General features: G+C 43.8%; 1 protein-coding gene across 6 annotated transcripts in view; it reads right to left on the bottom strand.

Annotated features, from left to right (window-relative positions):
* Positions 1 to 19774, bottom strand: part of FGFR1 (fibroblast growth factor receptor 1) — a 74660-nt gene that overhangs the window by 27742 nt on the left and 27144 nt on the right. For 4 of the 6 annotated variants that reach the window (XM_089537569.1, XM_089537567.1, XM_089537566.1 and 1 more), the window contains 3 exons: positions 4699 to 4962; positions 3519 to 3602; positions 3050 to 3225 (listed from right to left, as the gene is read on the bottom strand). In XM_089537569.1, coding sequence (XP_089393695.1) covers positions 3050 to 3225; positions 3519 to 3602; positions 4699 to 4962 — 524 coding nt within the window. The remainder of the gene's footprint in view (positions 1 to 3049; positions 3226 to 3518; positions 3603 to 4698; positions 4963 to 19774) is intronic. The other 2 variants (XM_089537570.1, XM_089537571.1) reach the window with 1 other exon arrangement.

Here is a 19774-nt window from a genome sequence, read left to right as displayed (position 1 = left end):
ACAGGTCTGTGAGCAACTATTTGAATTTATCACATTATCTTAGGGTTGTCAGGTCAGGACTATCTCAAGCCCTGAGATTTCAAAGCCCAAATCTGAAAGGTAGGGATGATCCTGTGTAATATCACAGCGGGCAGCCCTGGTGACATCACTGAGCACAATACTTTAAGCATCAACCACTGATGTACAGAGTACACCATACAAATGAAAAACAGCAACGATAACCCAAATCCAACAAATGAGAAAAATATCTATGCACACATCTTTCAAATCGGCATTTCCCCGAGATTTCTTGTCTGTGCCTTGAGGTTTGGAAAAGATCTGGGAATCCTATACTGTCTTGGGGGTATTTTGTCTTAGGCATTCTGGAATATTGTGGAATTCTGGAATATTCTTTGGAAGCCCCTTTAGGTCCCAGAAATTTGGCATATAAATGAAATAAATATATAAAACTAGGTATGTCCATGGGAGGGTCCACCAGAAAGTGCTTTGGCAAAGGCTCCCATCAGATGAAAGTTATACCTGGCCATGAAATTGATCCATAAATATGCATGGTACCTTGCACACAGGTTTGTTTTTTTAAAACATACTGTAGAAATGGTTCTGCTTTTGAAAAGGAAATAAAAAGCCCCATGCATATTTCATGTTCAAATTGTGCCAACAAATCTTGCTTTGATTTTCACTCTACTCTCCCTTGCTCCCCTTTTGGACCATGTCTTAAACAGGAACAGAGTGAGATCAGCAGAGCTGTTAAAACAGCTGAACTTCTGGTATCCCATCAGACCCTCTCAAGAGAATGGCCAGGCTCCGCAGTTATTCATGTTAATACTGTCTTGTCCAGTTTCACAGGTGTTCCAGGATAGCCACTGTTCAACATGAGGAGAGGGCACACGTCCCTTCAACAGGACAGGAGAGCCATATCTGAGTGGGAAATGCAAATTACTATCACAATCTTCCAGGGAATGGATAATGCCATGGGGACTCATAGGATCCCTGACTTTTAATCTTCTATGGGGCTTGGACAGTGACTGTAGATGCTGGCTGGCTTCCTTCCATCTTCTCCACATTGCAATAGGAGTGTTGCTTCAGCATCTTGGATGCTTGGACACCTCTTTAATGTTTGGAGAAAATTCACTGCTCCACTGAAATGGCAGCCCTCAAGTGCCAAGTGGATAGGGAAGAAGCAGCATGATGCACTCAGCCAGACCCTGCAAACTCTACCTCAGAGTGGCCAGTTTCAGTCCTCCTACCTTTGTGGTGATACATTTGACCACAATAAAAGTACTGGTTTCAACAGAAGATGCTTGCTAGCTCTTGCCACTGGTCTTTCAACTGGAATGGATTATCAGTAGCTGAGCTAGGATCAGTCCCAGCTCCACAAAGCAATGCACTTTGCCAGTCTAGCGTTTGACATCAGGACCTGAGTATTTTTGCCTTGCTGTGCTCATGCTCCTTAATGGCAGATGATTTTGGGCAAGACTTTTTTCAAAGGCAAAGCTTGAAGAGGCCTCCCTTAGTCGAGGGTCTGTGTCACTCCTCCTGCTGCAATTGTTCACCAACATCTGCCAAGATTACAATCCAGCGAACGCAGCAAAGGAGGAGCCGCAAAAGGAGAGTCGGATGGAAACGAAGGAGCTGCAGAAGGACTTTTGCTGGAAAGAGGCATTCGTTTCAGGAAGTGACAAACAGCTGCCACTTGCCTAGGTCAGCCCAGGAGAAAAATGACAAGGACCAGCTGATTCATTAAAGCCACTATTGATTCCTCAGGCAAACCTCTTTTGACCAGAAATGAAGATTAAAGAAGGAAAAGTAGAACAGGATGGCTCTTGTCCCTGCCAGTGGCTATTGCTAAAAGAGTTTTATTATTAGCACAGGGGCCTGGGCTGCGCTCGCAGTGGGAGGTGTGGAAGCCACACTGAGCTTGTGATTCACTCCGGATGGAAACAAGTTGTTCTAACTGGAGGCGAATGGATGAGGCATCCAAGGGAAGCCAGAAATGCTGGCCAGCAAGTGCCAGAATGACTTCTGCATTGTCGTACATTCAGACGTATGCTGCCACTTGGCTTTGGAGAGGTTTGGAAAGAGGTATCAGAACACTTACTGATCACAGAGCTTTGGGCAGATTAGTCATTTCTGTTAAACAATTAATTAATTACATTTTATATAAGAGCATCCTACTTCTGTGGGAGTCTGCCTTCTTGCTTCAGACTACTCTACTGGTATGGCTAGAAAGAAGCAAGCTAGAGTGTAAAGTGGCTGCATTCATACTGTAGAAATAATCTAGTTTGACATCGCTTTAACTGCCATGGCTCAAATACTATGGAATTCTGGGATTTGTGGTTTTGTGAAACATTTTGCCTTCTCTGTCCGAGTTTTCATACCATAACAAAAGTACAATTCCCAGGATTCCATAGCACTGAACCATGGCAGTTAAAAGTGGTGTCAAACTGGGTTATTTCTAAAATGTGGATCCAGCCTCTGAGATACGCAAACTTTTACCTATGAAGTCATTTGGAAAATCAATTATTCCCTCTCACCCTTCCTGCAATGCCTTTTTCTGTTCAAAAACAGCATTGCCGATTACAAGAACTCTTAAGAAAGGCCTTAAGATATTATCCAAGGAATTGTTACCAGGCTCTGATGTGTCTTCAGATAGCCTCTAAAACCACAGTGCAGTTAAATAAACACACATACACACAAATGTCAAAGAGCTGAATGGTTACTTCCATTACACGCTGAAGAGGCGACCCGCTTCAACTAAAAAGCAGTTTGTCTCTTCTGCACTTCTAACCTTCTTAGCGGATACTCTGAAGAATTACTTATAATATGAAAAAATACAACAATTGGGGCTTGTTTCGGAAGGTTTTGATGCTTGTCAAGAAAGAAAGAGGGCCAAGCCACAAAGGAAAAACAGACCAGAACAGCAAATCTCCATATAACACAGAGTCTGGAAACAAGCACATTAGAGTAGGAGCAACCCACTTCTACATACTCTGTTCTCCAATGGGTCATTACAGGGTTTAAACACAAGAGACCAACGAGAAAATCCTACCTTGTATCCACCAATACGATGGTCAGGTTTGAATTCCCTACCATTCTTCAGCCAACGCAATGTAGGAGTAGGTGTCCCACTGGATGGGCATCTAAACTTCACTGTCTTGGCAGCAGGGACTGCATGGAGCTTCTTCTCCATCTTCTCCGGATAAGTCCAGTATGGGGGAATAGCTTCTGAAAAAGATTTTACACTTTACATTTTACTGTCTGTGTCCACTGTTTTGTAATCAGTAAATGCAATCGGTTTAAGAAACATCCACACAGAAAAGATGAGCAGACTTACAAATTGTACATGATATTGCCAGCTTGGCTGGAAATGCAAAATTGCTCCCAAATGCACTTATAACAAGGAACTCCAGACTACAATTGGGACTTGTAGCTGAAAATTATTGAAGTTACTCAAGTTAAAGTTACTCAGGTTATTGAAGTTACACAAGTTATGGAAAGAAATTCCATCAAATACATACGGTTTGGCTTGGAGTTGTCTGCCTCCTTCTCCTCTGAGGAGGAATCATCGTCATCGTCATCATCTTCAGCGGATGGAAGAGCATCTGAGAGAGAAAAAATATGGACGTAAGATTTGAACTGATAGCATGAAAGTTGGCAGTGAGGCAGAAGAAGGGGTGCCCACAGAGTAGCACCTCTCTTTCTATGAGTCTACAATTCAGATGTAACTCTTTTCAGCCACAAATAGCGTAGCAAACACCATCTTATGGAAATCAGTTTTGGCAATCCGAATCTCCTAGAGCAGTGCTTCCCACATTCTGTTCTTCCATATGATGTTTAGGACTTAAACTCCCAGAATTCCAGAATATTGGACACATTGCCTGAGGCATTTGGGAGCTAAAGTTCAAAACCTCTGCAAGACTAGAGTCTGAGGACCACTGTAGCAATGATTGGATGATGCTCTGTTGTGTATGACATAATAATGGAGAATGGGAGGCTGAACAGATATTGAAAACAAGAGACATGTGATTATCTTGCGGGCCCACAGATCCACAAATTCACTTACCACTGGCAATTGTGTTTTTTAGTTCTGATGACAAATCCAAGCCTGAAGAAAGGGTGATGATCTTATGATCTCATGCTTAACCTCAAAGACATCCTAATGCCTTCTGAACCTCTTACAGGCTCAATGTGGGAAAGGAGAGCCTCTGACCTTAAGCTGCATCTGGGAGAAGAGGTCATAGCTAAAATCTGTGATATCTGTGGTGCAGCCAGCCATTTAGCAGCCTTTCAGGAGTATCTCATCAGTCACTCCATATGAATTAGCAATCTTACTAAGAGCACATCATACGAGAGAACTGTGCCTTGACTTTACCACTTCAGATGGAAGGCTGTATATTATAAGATTTCATATAAACAAAAGAAATGTTAGGATGCTTCCCTGTGGAAAGTAGAACATCTTATCTGAAAGGCAAGCACATCAGGAGAATCCAAGAATGCTTCTGCTCAGTATCTATTCTTAGTTTTGCAGAGCTCTCCTCCAAACAATTGTAGGAGGCAAATGAGGCTGCAAAATATTAGGGCATGCTCATGAGAAAGACGAGAATCTGGAACTGAATTTTTGTGCAGCCAGACCAAACAACCTCCACCGTGCCAATACTGGCTTGAAACCGGTCAGCCTTGCAGTGACCTGCTACCAACCTGAGACGTTAACGGAGAAGTAGGTGGTCTCACTTCCCGAGGGGCTGTTGGTCACACAAGCATAAAGCCCTGAGTCCTCGGGCACAGCGTCCCTGACTTCCACCTCCTCCCCTGTGATGCGCGTCCGGTTGTTCTCTGCCAGCTGGACCCCATCTCGAACCCAGTTGATGCTCTGAACATCATCCCGTAGCCGGCAGCGCAACTGGAGGGGGTCGCCAGGGTGAGCTGACAAAGACTCCACTTCAATGCTTGTTTTGGGCAGAACTGGAAATGTTAGGGGAGAAAAAGAGACAGAGAGGGGGAAGGGAAGCAAGGCATGAGTGGTCTATCGCAGATGCATTACTCTGGCAGCATGCAGACAATGGGGAGAGGGCATTTCCTTCCAGTCATGAGACGCAAGGCTTAGCTGCCATGCGGGTCTTTGGGAAGAGCAGCAGGGACAACAGCATGGGATGGGGACTTTCATTTTGGTTATTGATGCAGCACCACTGATGTATACAATGTCTTTTTTTTAAAAAATGTGATTAGAAACCAGCTGCAGCCACAAAGCGACGGGGAAGCGGCTGCCTCTGACCAAGTCCAAGACAAAATGGCGGAGCAAGGTGGCAAGTCCAACTCCAACTAGAGCTCCACCTGCCTGAAGCTCAGCAGCTTGCAAGCCAGCTGCCACACAGCCTTCAGAGCAGGGAGAGCAGAGAAGAGGCAAGGGTTAAAAGCAACTGCAGGAGGATTAGAGCTTTTCTTCCCTCTTTCATTGCACTGTCCACACTTCGGTATGGTCTTCACCATTAAATCATTACAGGACCACTGCTCAAGGTTTGCTTACACACTCTTCATTGAGGTAATTCCATACAAATCACATGGGGTAACTGGCTCTGAGAGCCAAGGGAGCTGTCAAAGGCTGCCTAGCAAGCTGTTCACTATGTTCATACAGGGTGAGTCTCTCTTATCTGTAATGGTTGGGACCAGAAGTGTTTTGGATTTTGGAACATTTGCACACACATAATGAGACATCTTGGAAATCGAAACCAAGTCTACATATGAAATTCATTTACGTTTCCTATACACATAACCTGAAGGTAATTTTAAATAATGTTGTGCATGAAAGGACATTTGTGTAGACTGAACCATCAGAAAGCAAAGGTGTTATACCATCTCAGCCACCCATGTGGACAATATTGGATTTTGGATTATTTGGGATTTTGGGATAACCTTCATTTGAACAGAAAACTTTCCAAATTTGCCACTGTCACACTAGCTCCCACATCCATCATGATTCAATATCAAAGCTAAAGCTGTCTTCCAAGTTGTAATGAAAGAGAACACAGTAGCCCTTCAGGGCTAGCTTCAGGTTTGATGGACTACTGGTTAGGGGGGTCCCTCTAGTGGTTCTGTCCCATGTTGGTCACTTTCTTCTGGCTTATGTGGCAATACAGGCATACCTCAATTAAGAAACTACATTTCCAGGCATTACTTGTTAAACAGAAAATTTGGGGTTTTTTTGGGGGGGGGAGGCAGAAATAACATGGAATGAATAGAGGCAAGTTCCTAAACCACCAAAAAGAAGGGAACGTCAACATGTTTCAGGACACTTTATATTAAAAACTAACAATATGCACATGTGAAATGAAACAAGCAGGTCAGGTAAGCCTAACATTAAGTAAACAAAAACATTTTGAACCTTCTAGAGTCCACTTGAAAGCTGCTTCCAAAATGTACCATTTCTTTCACTAGCTTCCACTTTCTTTACAGTTTCCATTTTGTTTGCCAAACTTACAGATCTATGTTTTGTTTTGTTTTGTTTTGCTGGGATGCTGACAAAGGAGGCTTATTTGCCCTGCTCTCTTTTTCTGTTTTGCTGTTCACAATTTTGGAGGCAGCTACTGCTTACCTTGCCTGTTGTATGCAAGCATACACAGATACTGTACAAACAGGTAGAGCAGAACCAAGTTATTTTCTTGCTGAGGTTTTATCTCATTGTTTACCCTAGACACACTGCTGCAACTGGACACCCAAAGTCTGTGAAGTCGAAGGCTTTCATGACCGGCATCCATAGTTTTTTTGTGGGTTTTTCAGGCTATGTGTCCATGCTCTAGAAGAGAAGAAGATCTCTGAAGATGCCAGCTACAGATGCAGGCGAAACGTCAGGAATACATTTTTCTAGAATGCGGCCACATCGCTTGGAAAACCCACAGAAAACTATGGAAGCCAGTCATGGAAGCCAGACTTCACAGAGGTAAAGAACTGGTCATGTCAAGGTAATTGGCCCAGGGACCTAACCAAGGATACTATATGCCACCATCGGCTTCCTTTGACCACCATGAGGTTCCCTGCAGGATACCAGGGCCTTGGAACTGTAAACAGAGGGATACTGGCCTCTGATGCTAGCACTCCCTCCTCTGGACACTGGGAAAAGTGAACAATGCTTTCATTTATTCCAGTGGAGAAAAATGTGCAAAACTAAGGTCTATTACTGATGATTTCCTAGGCACAATTCCAAAACCAGGTATCATTCGAGCAAGCCTCTGATCGACCTTTCTGCTGATGTATCTGAGGAAGTAGGCTCAAGTCTACAAAAGCTCATGCTGCCAACCTCTATCTTTCAGTCTCAATGGTGCTGCAAGATCCCTTTGCATACTGATTTCCCAGATGGACACAGCTATGTCTTTGAACCTTTCTGTTGTTTCTCTTCCACACAGGGTCCAGTTAAGAGTCTATATGGGGTTGTTTGTACACTACCTTCTCAGCTCACCCACCCTCCTGCCTCCAGTTTCTTTGGATTATGATACATCAAGTGAGCAAGGCTCTGGACAATACAGGCCTTTCAAGCTTTACCATAGCAGAGTTGAAGCCAGAGTGGCAAATCGATATAAAAATCCCTGCTGGCAGGCAGGATCAGCTTCAGGGGAGTATCTAGTTATTAGGTGCTGTCCGGATAACTCCAGGGTTGAGAATATATTTAGAGAGAAGGAAGGCAGCTGCTGCAAAACCAAGCATTTGTTTGGAGAGCACAAAGGTCCTTTTTCTTTTGCTGCTGGAGCTCTCCAGCTTGGTTAGATCTGCTTGCCCTCAACTTGAGTGTCCAGTCTTTCTTGAATCCAGAAAGAAAAACAAGTAAAGAGGACAGAAAGAGAAAAAAAAAGCAGGACTGAGGAGTCTAGAGACAGAAAATGTTCATTCCACAGCTTACATTTTCTAGTTCTTGAAAGACCTTCCCATCTCAGTCTCTACCCTCACACTCCTTTCATTCACAAATTGTTGTGTGCATCATGTTCTTCTGGCACAAGCGCAGACTATGATTTTGAACACTGATCTTAACCTCTCTAAATGACGTTGCACAGTGATGATGTACAAGAATTGCAGTTATTGTACCATGAGCAATGCCTTTATAATCAGAATGTATGACTAGCCATGCATATGTTACATTTCTATGGCTAGTCACACAGTCTGATTATAAAGATCCTTTCAGGGAAGCAGTTCACTCCATGCATCTTAGGACATAAACCAAGACTATGAAAGCTTATGCTACCACTTCTTTTGCGTTGTTAGTCTCAAAGGTGTTGCAAGATTCCTTTGCAGAGTAACGTACCCATTAATGCTTGACTTACAGTCCTACTTTTAAGATCAGACTGATGGCTCAGGAAGCAGAGTATGAAACAAAGTGATAGGTCACACAGTCCTTTAGTTCCTCATCTATAAAAGTTTGAATGAACAGTGACTCGGATCAATAATACGAACTGTGAAATGTGCAACAGAGTGTCAAGTTATATATCTCTCAATATAAGCATACAGTAATCTACCATCAGTGCTTTAAAGATGGTCTCTATAGAGAACATCTTATTTGTGTAGATATTACTTTCGCCTGTGCCAATGTCATTTTTCTAACGGTGATCAAAACCCGTCACATTTTTATTACAGCATTCCTCTGTGCAATACTCCTGCGGGATAGCCCTCAACTGTCTCCATTTTACAGATGTATAACTTAATCTGAAAGACAACAATCTGCTCTGACAGCAAAAGTAAGCCCCTGGCAGAACTGAGATATAATAAATGTGTATTGGCTGAGCGCTTAAAATCTAAAAATATGAGCCCAGGATTCTCAGATGGAAGGCGAAGAGAAAGCAACCAGATTACATTCTGCTCTGTGTTCCTGATAATTTCTCCTCTCATTATTCCTTTCCTCCTCTGTAATTTTATGACAAATTGCAAGGCTTCCCCACCCAATTGAAAACAAACTATCCAGCTTCTCTGAAGTGGATCAGTCTGTTAAGATCAAGTCTACACAGCCCATGTGGATGGATCCTGTGCTCCAATTCATGTCTTCCAGTCCTCCAAGTTCTCAATGCGGTCAGTGGCCAAACCGTGACTGTTTAAGACTACTGTCCAAACAGAGTGGACATTTGGTTTGACTAAGTGCTACTTTAAGGTTTTGAAATTGTGGACACTTACGTTCTGAGTAATCTATTTTTCAGTAGGATTGATTTCTAAGGGGACTGCAGACTTGGCCTTCAAGTAAGTGATCTTGCTCACTGTCCAGACATGTGTACAAAGAAAGCAAAACTCAAATCTGTTTAGCTTCTGAGCAACTGTTTCTGAAGTACATGCATGTCGTGTCATCTAAAGATGCTGGATTATGCAGCTAGGCTGTAAAAAGCTTCCATTTCATTGATAGCCAATATGTTTTAATTGTTACAGCTACCAAAATAAATGATGAGAAAGGGCTTTCTAATCCACCTCCATGATCCAGACCACCCTAACCAATGAAGGAAACCTTTCAGCAACAGGCAAAGACCTTATACAGATGGGCCTTTGGCAAATAAGCTTGTTTACTGCTTTTGAAGGGGCTTTTCTTCTTTTTCTTTTCTGTTTTAAAATCATGTTTTAATTTTGTATGCCTTTATTCATTTTATGCTTTAAATGTGTTTGTTCTCTTTGATGGTGAACGTCCTTAAGTCCCATGCATGGGAGAAAGGCAGGATACGAATGGAATACATGAAATCAATGTATGTTAAAATATATATCCATGCCCAAATGATGTTGTGAAAAATAAGAGGGTTGGAAAGGCGGCACAAAGTTCAGAAGATCCTTTCAAGATGACAGCCAGATGTGCTTAAGTCTGTTGATTTCCAACACATCTGTCCTGTTCCATTGGTCACTTAGGAAATTCTTGAGACAGGACTAAATGGTTTTAATCTAATCTCAAGTGTTTTCATTTCTACTTCCCCACACCGCTCCCCTTCTGAAAAACAAAAGTTAATAGTTGGTGCTGGAAAAAGAGGAAAGACATTATTATTTTTCAATTACCTTCAAGGATATAGACCAGTCAACTCCAACCACAAGCTATAAATATGCTGTATGTTGTTTCCTAACTGCAGTGCAGCTCAGTCTGCATTGGCTGCAAAAACTTTCCTCGAGGCTGGTTTTCCCCTATTATTCCCAGTTGCCTATTAAGCAACAAGTTTTGCAAATGTGTCACTTGGAAAAGGAGAGAGGTGTCAGCCCACCCACCATCCCAGCCTTCTGCTGTTATCTCTCCTGGCCCTGATCTTCAAAGCATATACTAAACATATGAAATGACTCACAATGGCTAACATCCTGTTGGTTGCTCCCAAATACAGTAGACTTCTTCCATCAGCTGTTGAGTGGAGAAACAATGTGAAAGTAAATCAATGAGTCCACATTGATTTGGAACACTGTCTTTGCTTTTAACTGGTTTTTAAAAATCTGCACTTCCACTAAGGTTGCTCTCAGTTTTGCTTTCTGTTGTTGTATTGATGCTGCTTCTGGGTTTCTATCTATTTAAATGATTGCTAAAATGCTTTTTATTATAAGCGAAGAGTAGAGAGTGTCCTCCCCTGCCCCTAAATTCTGTAAGATTGCAGCTCCCATTACATCTAGCCAGCATGACCAGAGGTGATGGGTGTCGCAGTCAACATTCTGGCAACATCCAAATTGTTGTATGCAGCAGCATACAAATGTGCTTCAGTAAATAAATTGGGACTTCATACAATGGGCGATCAGCACTTCTGACTATGATAATAGAACGGTACAGGCTTGATGAAACTTTCAACCTCAGTGCTACTCAAAATGGAGGTACATAGACTGCTGGCTGCCTGCAAGACATTGAATGACAGTCAGCAGAAAGTTTCCAGGAAAGAAACAATGGGCACAAATATGATGCCAGATCCTGGAACACTGAGGGGAAAATCCTACTGATTCTCAGCATCAGTTGCTTAAGAAGCATTGTATTTGGTGTGTGCCTTTTAAGTTGTTTCTGAACCTATTGTGGGGTTTTCTAGGAATGTTTCTTCACAGGGGTTTGGCACATCCATCCTCTGAGGCCGAGAGACTGTGACTTCCCTACATGGATGAGCCGGGATTCGAACCCTGGTTCCAGAGTCATATTCCAACATTCAAAACATCACACCATGCTGAAGCATTACTATACACCATATTTCACACAGTTTTCATATGGCCAGGATGCATGACTAAACAAATAGAGAGCACATCCCCTTCTTCTGTTGCACACCTGAACTTGTAACTTGTCATTATTATTGATTCTATTCTATCTATTGGCCATTTCAGCATCCTGTTTTGCGTTTTTGTTTGCCCTGCAATGTCTCTGTGGAATGCAGATACACTGCAATAAAATGCGATGCACATGTTCAGTGGTGTAGTCTATACTTCACGCAGGGCTTAGAAAAATTACTTTTTGGATTACACCTCTCAGAATGCTCCAGCCATCCTGGTAGTAAGAGACTGGATGGTTTTTACTCCCCCAAAGTAATTTTTCCAAGCTCTGGTGTAAAATACAAATGCTGTCTCAGTCCCTGAACATGTTTATAAGGGAGGCAGATAAGATGTATAGCATAACACAGTACATTTATTGGCTTTAAGGTTTAAGACTACTTTCAAGAAAAATGGTTCCAGCATTGAAGGCAACCTACTGAAGTTTAAATATAAACCACAGCAAAATTGCTGCACTGAGTTTGATGGAAAAATAAGGGAGGGCAATGCTTCTAAGCCAAAGGGGTCTTAGACTGATCAGTGGTTCCAAAAAGGAGGGCAATGTAAACATGACAAACAAAGCAAGATCTCCTTTGAAGATGGAGACGTCAAAATGAAAGTTGATGTGTAAGTTCAGAACACAATTATTTGTGTTCACACTCAAGCTAGACACCCTGACCCATTTTTGAGAATGCTGGGATCATCGGCTCTCTGAAATACTACACTACAACGATTGTCATCGTTTTGGTTGCATGTACGCATATGTAACTGGCAAGGAAAAAGACATCTGAGTCAGTGCTTACACAGATATTTTACAGACATGGTTGAAGCACTATCACAATATGCTGGGATAAGAGTTGACACAACGTTCATTAACTGCAGAGTTAGTGGTCTGAGAGCTGCCTTTTGAGCTCTCTTTCCCCTTTAATCTGGGTCAGCTTTCTAAAATGAATAGTTACATCAGATCTCTGGTGGTTTTAATTTCAAATGCTTAACTTTGATACATTACCCTTGATTTAACCAGATAGCAGACTGTTTACACAAAGGCCCAGCCTCTATGGAACTGCTTCCTTTCCCCATCTTCCCACCATATAATTGTATAAAGATCCACCCCACCCTCCCAGCCGGAAAGATTTAGTATCTCCACACATCCACAGTGTTACAGGTCTTGGCACACAACTAGCCATTCTTGGTAGATAACAGCATATTATTAATGCACAATAACAAATGGCTATTTTGGGCATTAATTTTATAAATAGCAAAGTAATGCAAGGTATCACAATACACAGTTCTGTCCATTAGGCATAGCTATGTGTCGCTTAAAAGGCTGCCTTCACTTGAACCAATGAATACAGCTGGATTTATGACCACCATTTAAACAATTTTCATTCTTTTAGGAAGGAGAGACTATGATTCTGAAAAAAACTTTATTTTTTCCTTTCCTGAGAGCACATAGGGTACCCAAATTGTATCAAAGACCCTGGGGTCCCTAATGGTCTAATGAAAATGTGGTAGGATGTTTTCCTCACAGGAATAAGAAACAATTGTAAGACAGAGGTGTAATACACATTTTTATGTGAAATTAATGCTTGGGTTCGCTTGTTGGTAGCTGGCACTGAGCTTGAAAAGTTACTTTTTGGAGTACAATTCCCAACCTGCCAGATACCCATGGACCTTCACAGGTACCATAACTGTCCTTTCTTTCTGTCCAAAATTTGTTATCTAGTGTGGTATACTTGTTCTATACATGGAAGTCCTATTTAGTTGCATGATTCTGGGAGCTGTTGTCTAAAAAAATAGTATTTCCAAGCTGTACATGGCACAAAAACGACAATACACTTATGCCTCTGGCTTTCACAATGATGGCTAGAGAAGCAAGCTCCCGCCCCACCAAAACGACATTAGTTGCCCATCTCTTTTCTAAGCTAATTCTCCAGAGCATCCTACTTGGAACCTAACTACTTGGCACTTTTGACCATCCAATACTGGATACTTTTTTCATTTGCAAGCATCCAACTTGCTTTTGGCCTCTGGAGAGCGTAGAAGAGAAGGAGCAAGCACTTTAAAACATCAGCTCCAGCAGCCTGGGCAGGGTCATGTCATTTCCATGTCAATAAAAGCCTCCATTCCCGCCACTGTTCTACATTAACTGCCATGACCAATGGAAGCTCAAAAGTGCAGGGATGCTTTTCTGTCTGTGACAGACAGGGCTGCTCTCCCAGCCCCAGCTGATGAGTGAAGGGAGTCAGAGGGCAAAGGCAGGCCGCTGGCCTTTGGTAACCCAGACCACAGACTGGTAAAGAGGCACGGTGGGAACGCAGGGAGAATGCATTCACAGGCTAATGACCATATCCAGCTTCACTAGTCTCTCCAGGAATGGAGAGACAACACAATCTAAGCCAAAGGGGTCTTAAATTGAGCAGTGGTTCCAAAACATAGCCTCGCCATCTTAGCTACTGGGAAGGAGCCCAGGTTTAATGGAACCATGGCCCAACAGGTATACACATGGCTGGATTTCTCTACACTTATGGTTGAGTGAGAAAGCCAGTGGTTTGAGTGTCAAACTATGGCTCTGGAGACCAGGGTTTGATTCCCAGCTTGGCCATAATGCCCACTGGGTGACCTTGGGCAAGTCACATGCTCTCAAACTCAGAGGAAGACAATGGCAAACCTCCTCTGAACAAATCCTGCCAAGAAAACCCCATTATAGGTTTGCCTTAGGATAGTCATTAAGTCGGAAATGACTTGAAGGGACACAACACATGCACACAATGTTGGGTGACTAGAAACTAAACATCCACAGTGACTAGGGTTGCCTGTTCTGGATCATCCCAGGCCTTGAGGTTTCAAGATCAAAACTTGAGACTTAGGGATGGCTAGTGATGATTTTATTAAGCATCACGCATTAGCATGGTGTAGTGGGTTGAGTGTTGTACTATGACTGGGGAGACCAGGATTCAAATCCTGGCTCTGCCAAGTAAATGCAGTGGGTGACCTCAGGGGGAAGGCAATGGCAAACCTCCTTAGAACAAATCTTGGCAAGGAAACACCATGTTAGAGTTGGCATAAGTGGGAAATGACTTGAAGGCAAACAACAACAACACAGCCACACCTGATCACACCTTGTCATTCAAGCACACACAGAACCTATTTTCCTGCTTGGAAATTAAAACTTAGCTGGAGGAGATGTTCCCAGATGAAGGTGAAAAGAGGGGATTATTTCTTCTTAGGGAGAGGAGGACATTTATCTGCTTCTGGGCAGAAGGTGAATGCAGAGCAAAGCAGAGGGTGAACCTTAGAGCCACCCCAATTGGGAAGCAAGGAGGAAGCTAGGTAAATCCATAAACCCCCTGGAGAGTCCTTGAATGCTGAAGCAACAAATCTATGAATCCTTGCAGATTGTAGCAAACTGCTGGATTACTAGCTAAACTGGATATTTGCATACAGTCCTTTCTGCTTGCCTGGAAGTCAGCGCAGCAAAAGTGGAGAATTTGCACCATCAGCTCCCACATCATTGCACTAGCTCTCTTTCAAATTACTAAAACCGGTAGATTAAAAACCTGAAACCTTTTCCTACAACTCCAGGAATGTGTGTTTGTGTGATTTTAATTTATGCCCAACCAGTGTGGCATAGTAGTTTGAGTGCTGGACTACAACACTGGAGACCAGGGTTCGGTTCCCAGCTCAGCCATGAAATCCACCGGGTGACTTTGAGTAAGTCACACACTCTCATCCTTAGGGAAGGCAATGGCAAAACCTCCTCTGAACAAACCCTGCCAAGAAAACCCCATGACAGGTTTGCCTTAGGGTTGCCGTAAGTCAAAATGACTTGAACGTACACAACAACAACAACCATCATCCTTCAAAAACAAAGGACCACCTGGGCTTCAAGGTGAGCATAGATGTCTGGGTCGACTCTTCAGGTTGCCTAGGCAACAGGATGCTGCAACATCAGTCCTACCCCTGAGCTGGACCAGAACCAAGTATTTCAAGATGCTTTTGAGCCCCCGCCCCCCCACCCAAGAACCAACAGGTTGTGAGCAGAGACAACAGCATTTCCCACAGATGCCTCCCTCGCATTGCCTACGGCCACAATGCACAATAAAACCCCCTCTGTCCCTTCAAGGCAAGCCGGCCCCCACAGCCCCTGAGTGATGCTGCCGCTTTCTTCTTGCTTGAGCATGTTAATTAAGGGGAAACCCCATTTGATCACTGGGCTCTGTCAGGCTCAAATGTCTCTTTCATACCACATCACTACTACTTTTGTAACTCTAGGCAGAGGCCAGGTGCAGCAAGGCTCAGTCGAGGGAGGGCCCCTGAGACAACACACCAAGCACACCAGATCCTCCACTAGCAGCTCTTCAACAAGATGCCCTCCTTCACTCCCCATCTCTAACAAATCTTTAATAAGCCAGATGATCTCTGTGGTCCTTTTGTGTTGGCTCCCATTGTGAAGAGAGACTCAAGAGACGCCTGGGGCAGTTCCAGGGCTCTGAGAAAAGCTGTGGCCTTTAATGGAGCCTCTGGTAATCACCAACAGTTTGCATCCAGGACATTTCCATAACAGTGAGGGAATGGCAGGACTCCTCTCTCTCATTCCCAGAGGAGGGATGGGTGTGTGTGTGTGTGTAGCTGTGTGTTGGGGACTAGGGAAAGGAGGAAGATTCCAGAGTTTTGATGCTTTTCTTTTTTTAAGATCAAGAATCAGAGACAAAGGGCCAGTACAGACAGATGCTTAAATGATACATGTGTCCTAAGAGGTCGGAAGCCACACCAAAGCCATGCTCCAGTGCTAAAGACTGGAGCACAGCTTTGGTGCAACTTCTGGCCTCTTAGGACACATGTATCATTTAAGCAGCATACCTCCAAAGAGTCCTGAAGCAGCTTTATTTTGGCCTGTCTGCACGGGCATTAAGTACAGGTAAGCCCATATCTTCTTCTGAAGGTTGTGGCTCTGCTCCTGTGGCTGCTGGGAACTGTGCTCTTGAGGCTGCAAACCTGGTATGTCTTCTGGGCTCTCTATTGAAGCCTTCATGCTCTGGCTCAGAGTCCATCCCAACATCTTGGAGTCATGGCATGACTCTTCCCTTTCCTTCTTCCACTGCATTTGCTCTACGTTATGAAGTTATTATGGGCTGAAAGCCAGTTCCCCCAAAGGTGCAAGGATCATGAACCTACTTTTATCCATACAAAGAGGCAGAACTAGGAAAAGTTACTTTTTTCCTTTACTACTTCCAAATGCCATTGATGGCTGGAGGATTCTGAGAGCAGTGGAGCAGGGGGAAAAGAAGTAACTTTCCCAAACTCTAGAGATAACTGATCCAGGGCAAAGGAGCAGACTATCGCTGCAATTTGTGGCTGGATGCACATACTTCAATGACAGAGAAACTGAAATAGCAATGATTAATGGGGAACCGCAAAGCCCTGGACCACGCTGCATCCCTCAAGGGATTTGGAAGAGAGTGTCTTTTAATACCCCACGCCTGGGGCTGTAACACGAGATTTTCAGCCTGGGACCCGCACTGCAGAGTGTGCCGCCGGGGCGAAGGAGGCCGAACGCCAGATATGGGATGGGGGCACACCCCTGCCAGAAACGTTACATAATAGTTTTGAAACAAGCCTGAACATTGCAGGCATGATGTAATGTCCAAATACTCTCTGCTGCACTTCTGACAATGTGTCTGTGTGTTCCTGTGTTTTAACCATAGCTTTGAAGCTGAATTAAATCCCAAAGTTTAGTCTGGCATGCTAGGCCAGATGGCAAAACTCAACAGGTTCTTAGGGCTGTTATTAGCTTTCCAAAGATGTGGGAATGTGGCAGGAGAAGGGATGAGGGTGAGTGGGGAGAAAGCAACCCAACCCCGCCATGTACCCAAACCCAATTTTGTGTGAAGGGGATGAAAAAGAAGATAATTTATTGGTAGGAAAATTGGGGAGAGGAGGGGGGGCATGGGAGGAAGGAGCAGTACAGATTAACCTTTAGTCTTTTGGTATTCAGCCAGGGCTTCAATACCTTGCATTGATGAGGAAAGGGGTTTTGCATGCAAATGGCCCTGTGCCAGACTAGAGCCATCTGAATGTTAAAAAGAAAAAGAAGGGGAGGGAAGGAAAAAAAGAAGACCTCACTACCCTTCTGCATCCAGAGGGTCCTCACAAAACAGTGCAAACTGCTGTTATTTGCCAGGGCCCAGGATTGCAATAATGCAGCCAACAAAGAGATGCAGGGAACAATAAAGAGCTGAATGGCTGAGATCAGCAGGTCCCTTCGCCGGTTGCCTTGGAAACCCCCACCAGGGCTTACTAAAGGTATTTCCTGAAGAAAAAGCACACACATGCCCAACAGCTCCGCTAATCCCAACAGGAAGCGCTTACTGGGCCTCTGGGGATTGGCCTCTTTCTCTAAGGATGGGTGGCTGGGAAGGGAAGCATCCCCCCTTGCTCCCCTCCCTTGGCCTTTCCTCCAGGATGGCTATGATCCCTTTGCTGGCAGGAGATGCTCAAAGGGTGCCATCCCACTCCCCAGTTTGCAAAGTCTCCCATTCCCATGCATTGCTTTCCCTCTCATGCGCACAAGTGCAACCTCTGTTTCTTGTTACGCTATTCCAGGGCTTAACTCCATCCCACCGGAGGGCAGGCAACCCCCTTCCCCTCGGTCTCTCTCACAAAACAACCCCCCCTTTCCAAAATCGTAACATGGATGCGTTCCAGACCAGTCTGCTTTATGCACGCCGGCTTCTGCCAAACATTAAGGAAGGGAAGTGGTTTGACACACGATGGAGAGAGAGAGAGCTTGTGCAAAAAACAGGAGCCGTCTGTCCTCAAGTGCAACCAGAAATTGAGAAGGGCCGGAGCAGGGAGGGATGGACTGAATTACGTTGGGAAAGGGTCAGCCCTAAAAAAATTGGGGTTGGATGGGATCAAGCAAGAGGACTTGAGGAAGGCGGCTTCCCATGTGTCAGAACTTTGGAAGGGTACTTGTTTTTGGCCTACAGTTTCCAGAATCCATCAGCTAGTATGGTGTCTAATGGACATTACATTTCCTTGACTTTGAAAATCTACCAGTGACCGCATGGCCAAAGCAGGAGGTGCCAGCCCTACCTGAAACAGAAAATCATAGAATCACAGAGTTGGAAGAGGCCGCAAGGGCCATCCAGTCCAACCCCATACTGCCATGCAGGAAATCTAAATCAAAGCATGACAGATGGCCATCCAGCCTCTGTTTAAAGACCTCCAAGGAAGGAGACTCCACCATCCTCCACTGTGTTCCACTGTCAAACAGCCCTTGATGTCAGGAAGTTCCTCCTAATGTTGAGCTGGAATCTCTTTCCCTGGAGCTTGCATCCATTGCTCTGGGTCCTAGTCTCTGGAGCAGCAGAAAACAAGCTTGCTCCCTCCTCAATATGACATCCCTTCAAGTACTGAAACAGGGCTATCATATCACCTCTTAACCTTCTCTTCTCCAGGCTAAACATCCCCAGCTCCCTAAGTCGTTCTTCATAGGGCTTCATGGTTTCCAAACCCTTCACCATTTTGGCTGCCCTCCTTTGGACACGCTCCAGTTTCTCAATGTCCTTTTTAAATTGTGGTGCCCAAAAGTGGACACAATATTCCAGGTAGGGCTTGACCAGAGCAGAATAGATTTGGACTATTACTTCCCTTGATCTAGACACTATACTTCTATTGATGCATCCTAAAATTGCACTGGCCTTTTTAGCTGCCGCATGACTAACATCTTCAATGCCCCCCCCCCCCCCCAATGCCTGATGAAGACGCCAATGTAACTTTGAAAGCTCGCAACATGTAATTGTGCATTTTGGTTGCCCCGATAAAAGTATCATTAGTTTTCGGTGGGGTTTTCAGGTTATGTGGCCATGTTCTAGAAGAGTTTGTTCCTGATGTTTTGCCAGCATCTGTTATTTTTGTTGCAATAAAAATGGTAAACTACATACAATGGGCTGGTTCCAGGACCCTGGGAAGCCCCATTATATACAATGGGGTAGTAAAACCCCTTATGTAATAGCTAAACATTCCTAAAGGTTTACAGCCAGATTAGAGAGAAAGGGACAGTGTAATCCTTTCTAATCTGACAATTATCTACTAATTGATTTCTAATTAGTCAAACTGACTAATTTGTCAATTTTGGTTTCTCTTGCTTTCTCATTTTCCCACACTCCTAGGTTTCTCCCTTTCTATTTCCAGATCAACTTCTTACTTTATATAAAGTCTGAATAAATATTTGTGCACGTTTTCCAACACGCTTCCTATGTGTATTTTTGCAAGCAATTTCTCTTAACGTAGTGCATTTTTTGTATGTTATTTTTCCTGATATATACATTTCTGTTTCCTTTCGTATATATTCCTGTGTCGTTTGAAATGGAAAAACGCCAGCACAGAATTGTGAGGATTGTGAGTAGGGAAGGAAAACTGCTCTGGTTTGTGTATTGGTTCCGGAAAGACAGGTTTGCATTTGACTGCAATCTGACTGAACGTCCCCCACATCTCTAGAGTTATCTGGGGATAAAATCCAGCTGAGAGGAAGCTTATTAACAGCAGAAAGTATGCCAGCCAC

Source organism: Sceloporus occidentalis, unplaced genomic scaffold, assembly GCF_023333645.1.
Source record: "Sceloporus occidentalis isolate IW3139 unplaced genomic scaffold, rSceOcc1.0.p SCAF_9, whole genome shotgun sequence".
In the NCBI taxonomy this organism is placed as follows: domain Eukaryota; kingdom Metazoa; phylum Chordata; class Lepidosauria; order Squamata; family Phrynosomatidae; genus Sceloporus; species Sceloporus occidentalis.
The sequence above is the reverse complement of the archived record's forward strand: the minus strand, read 5'-3'. Positions and strand labels throughout refer to the sequence as shown.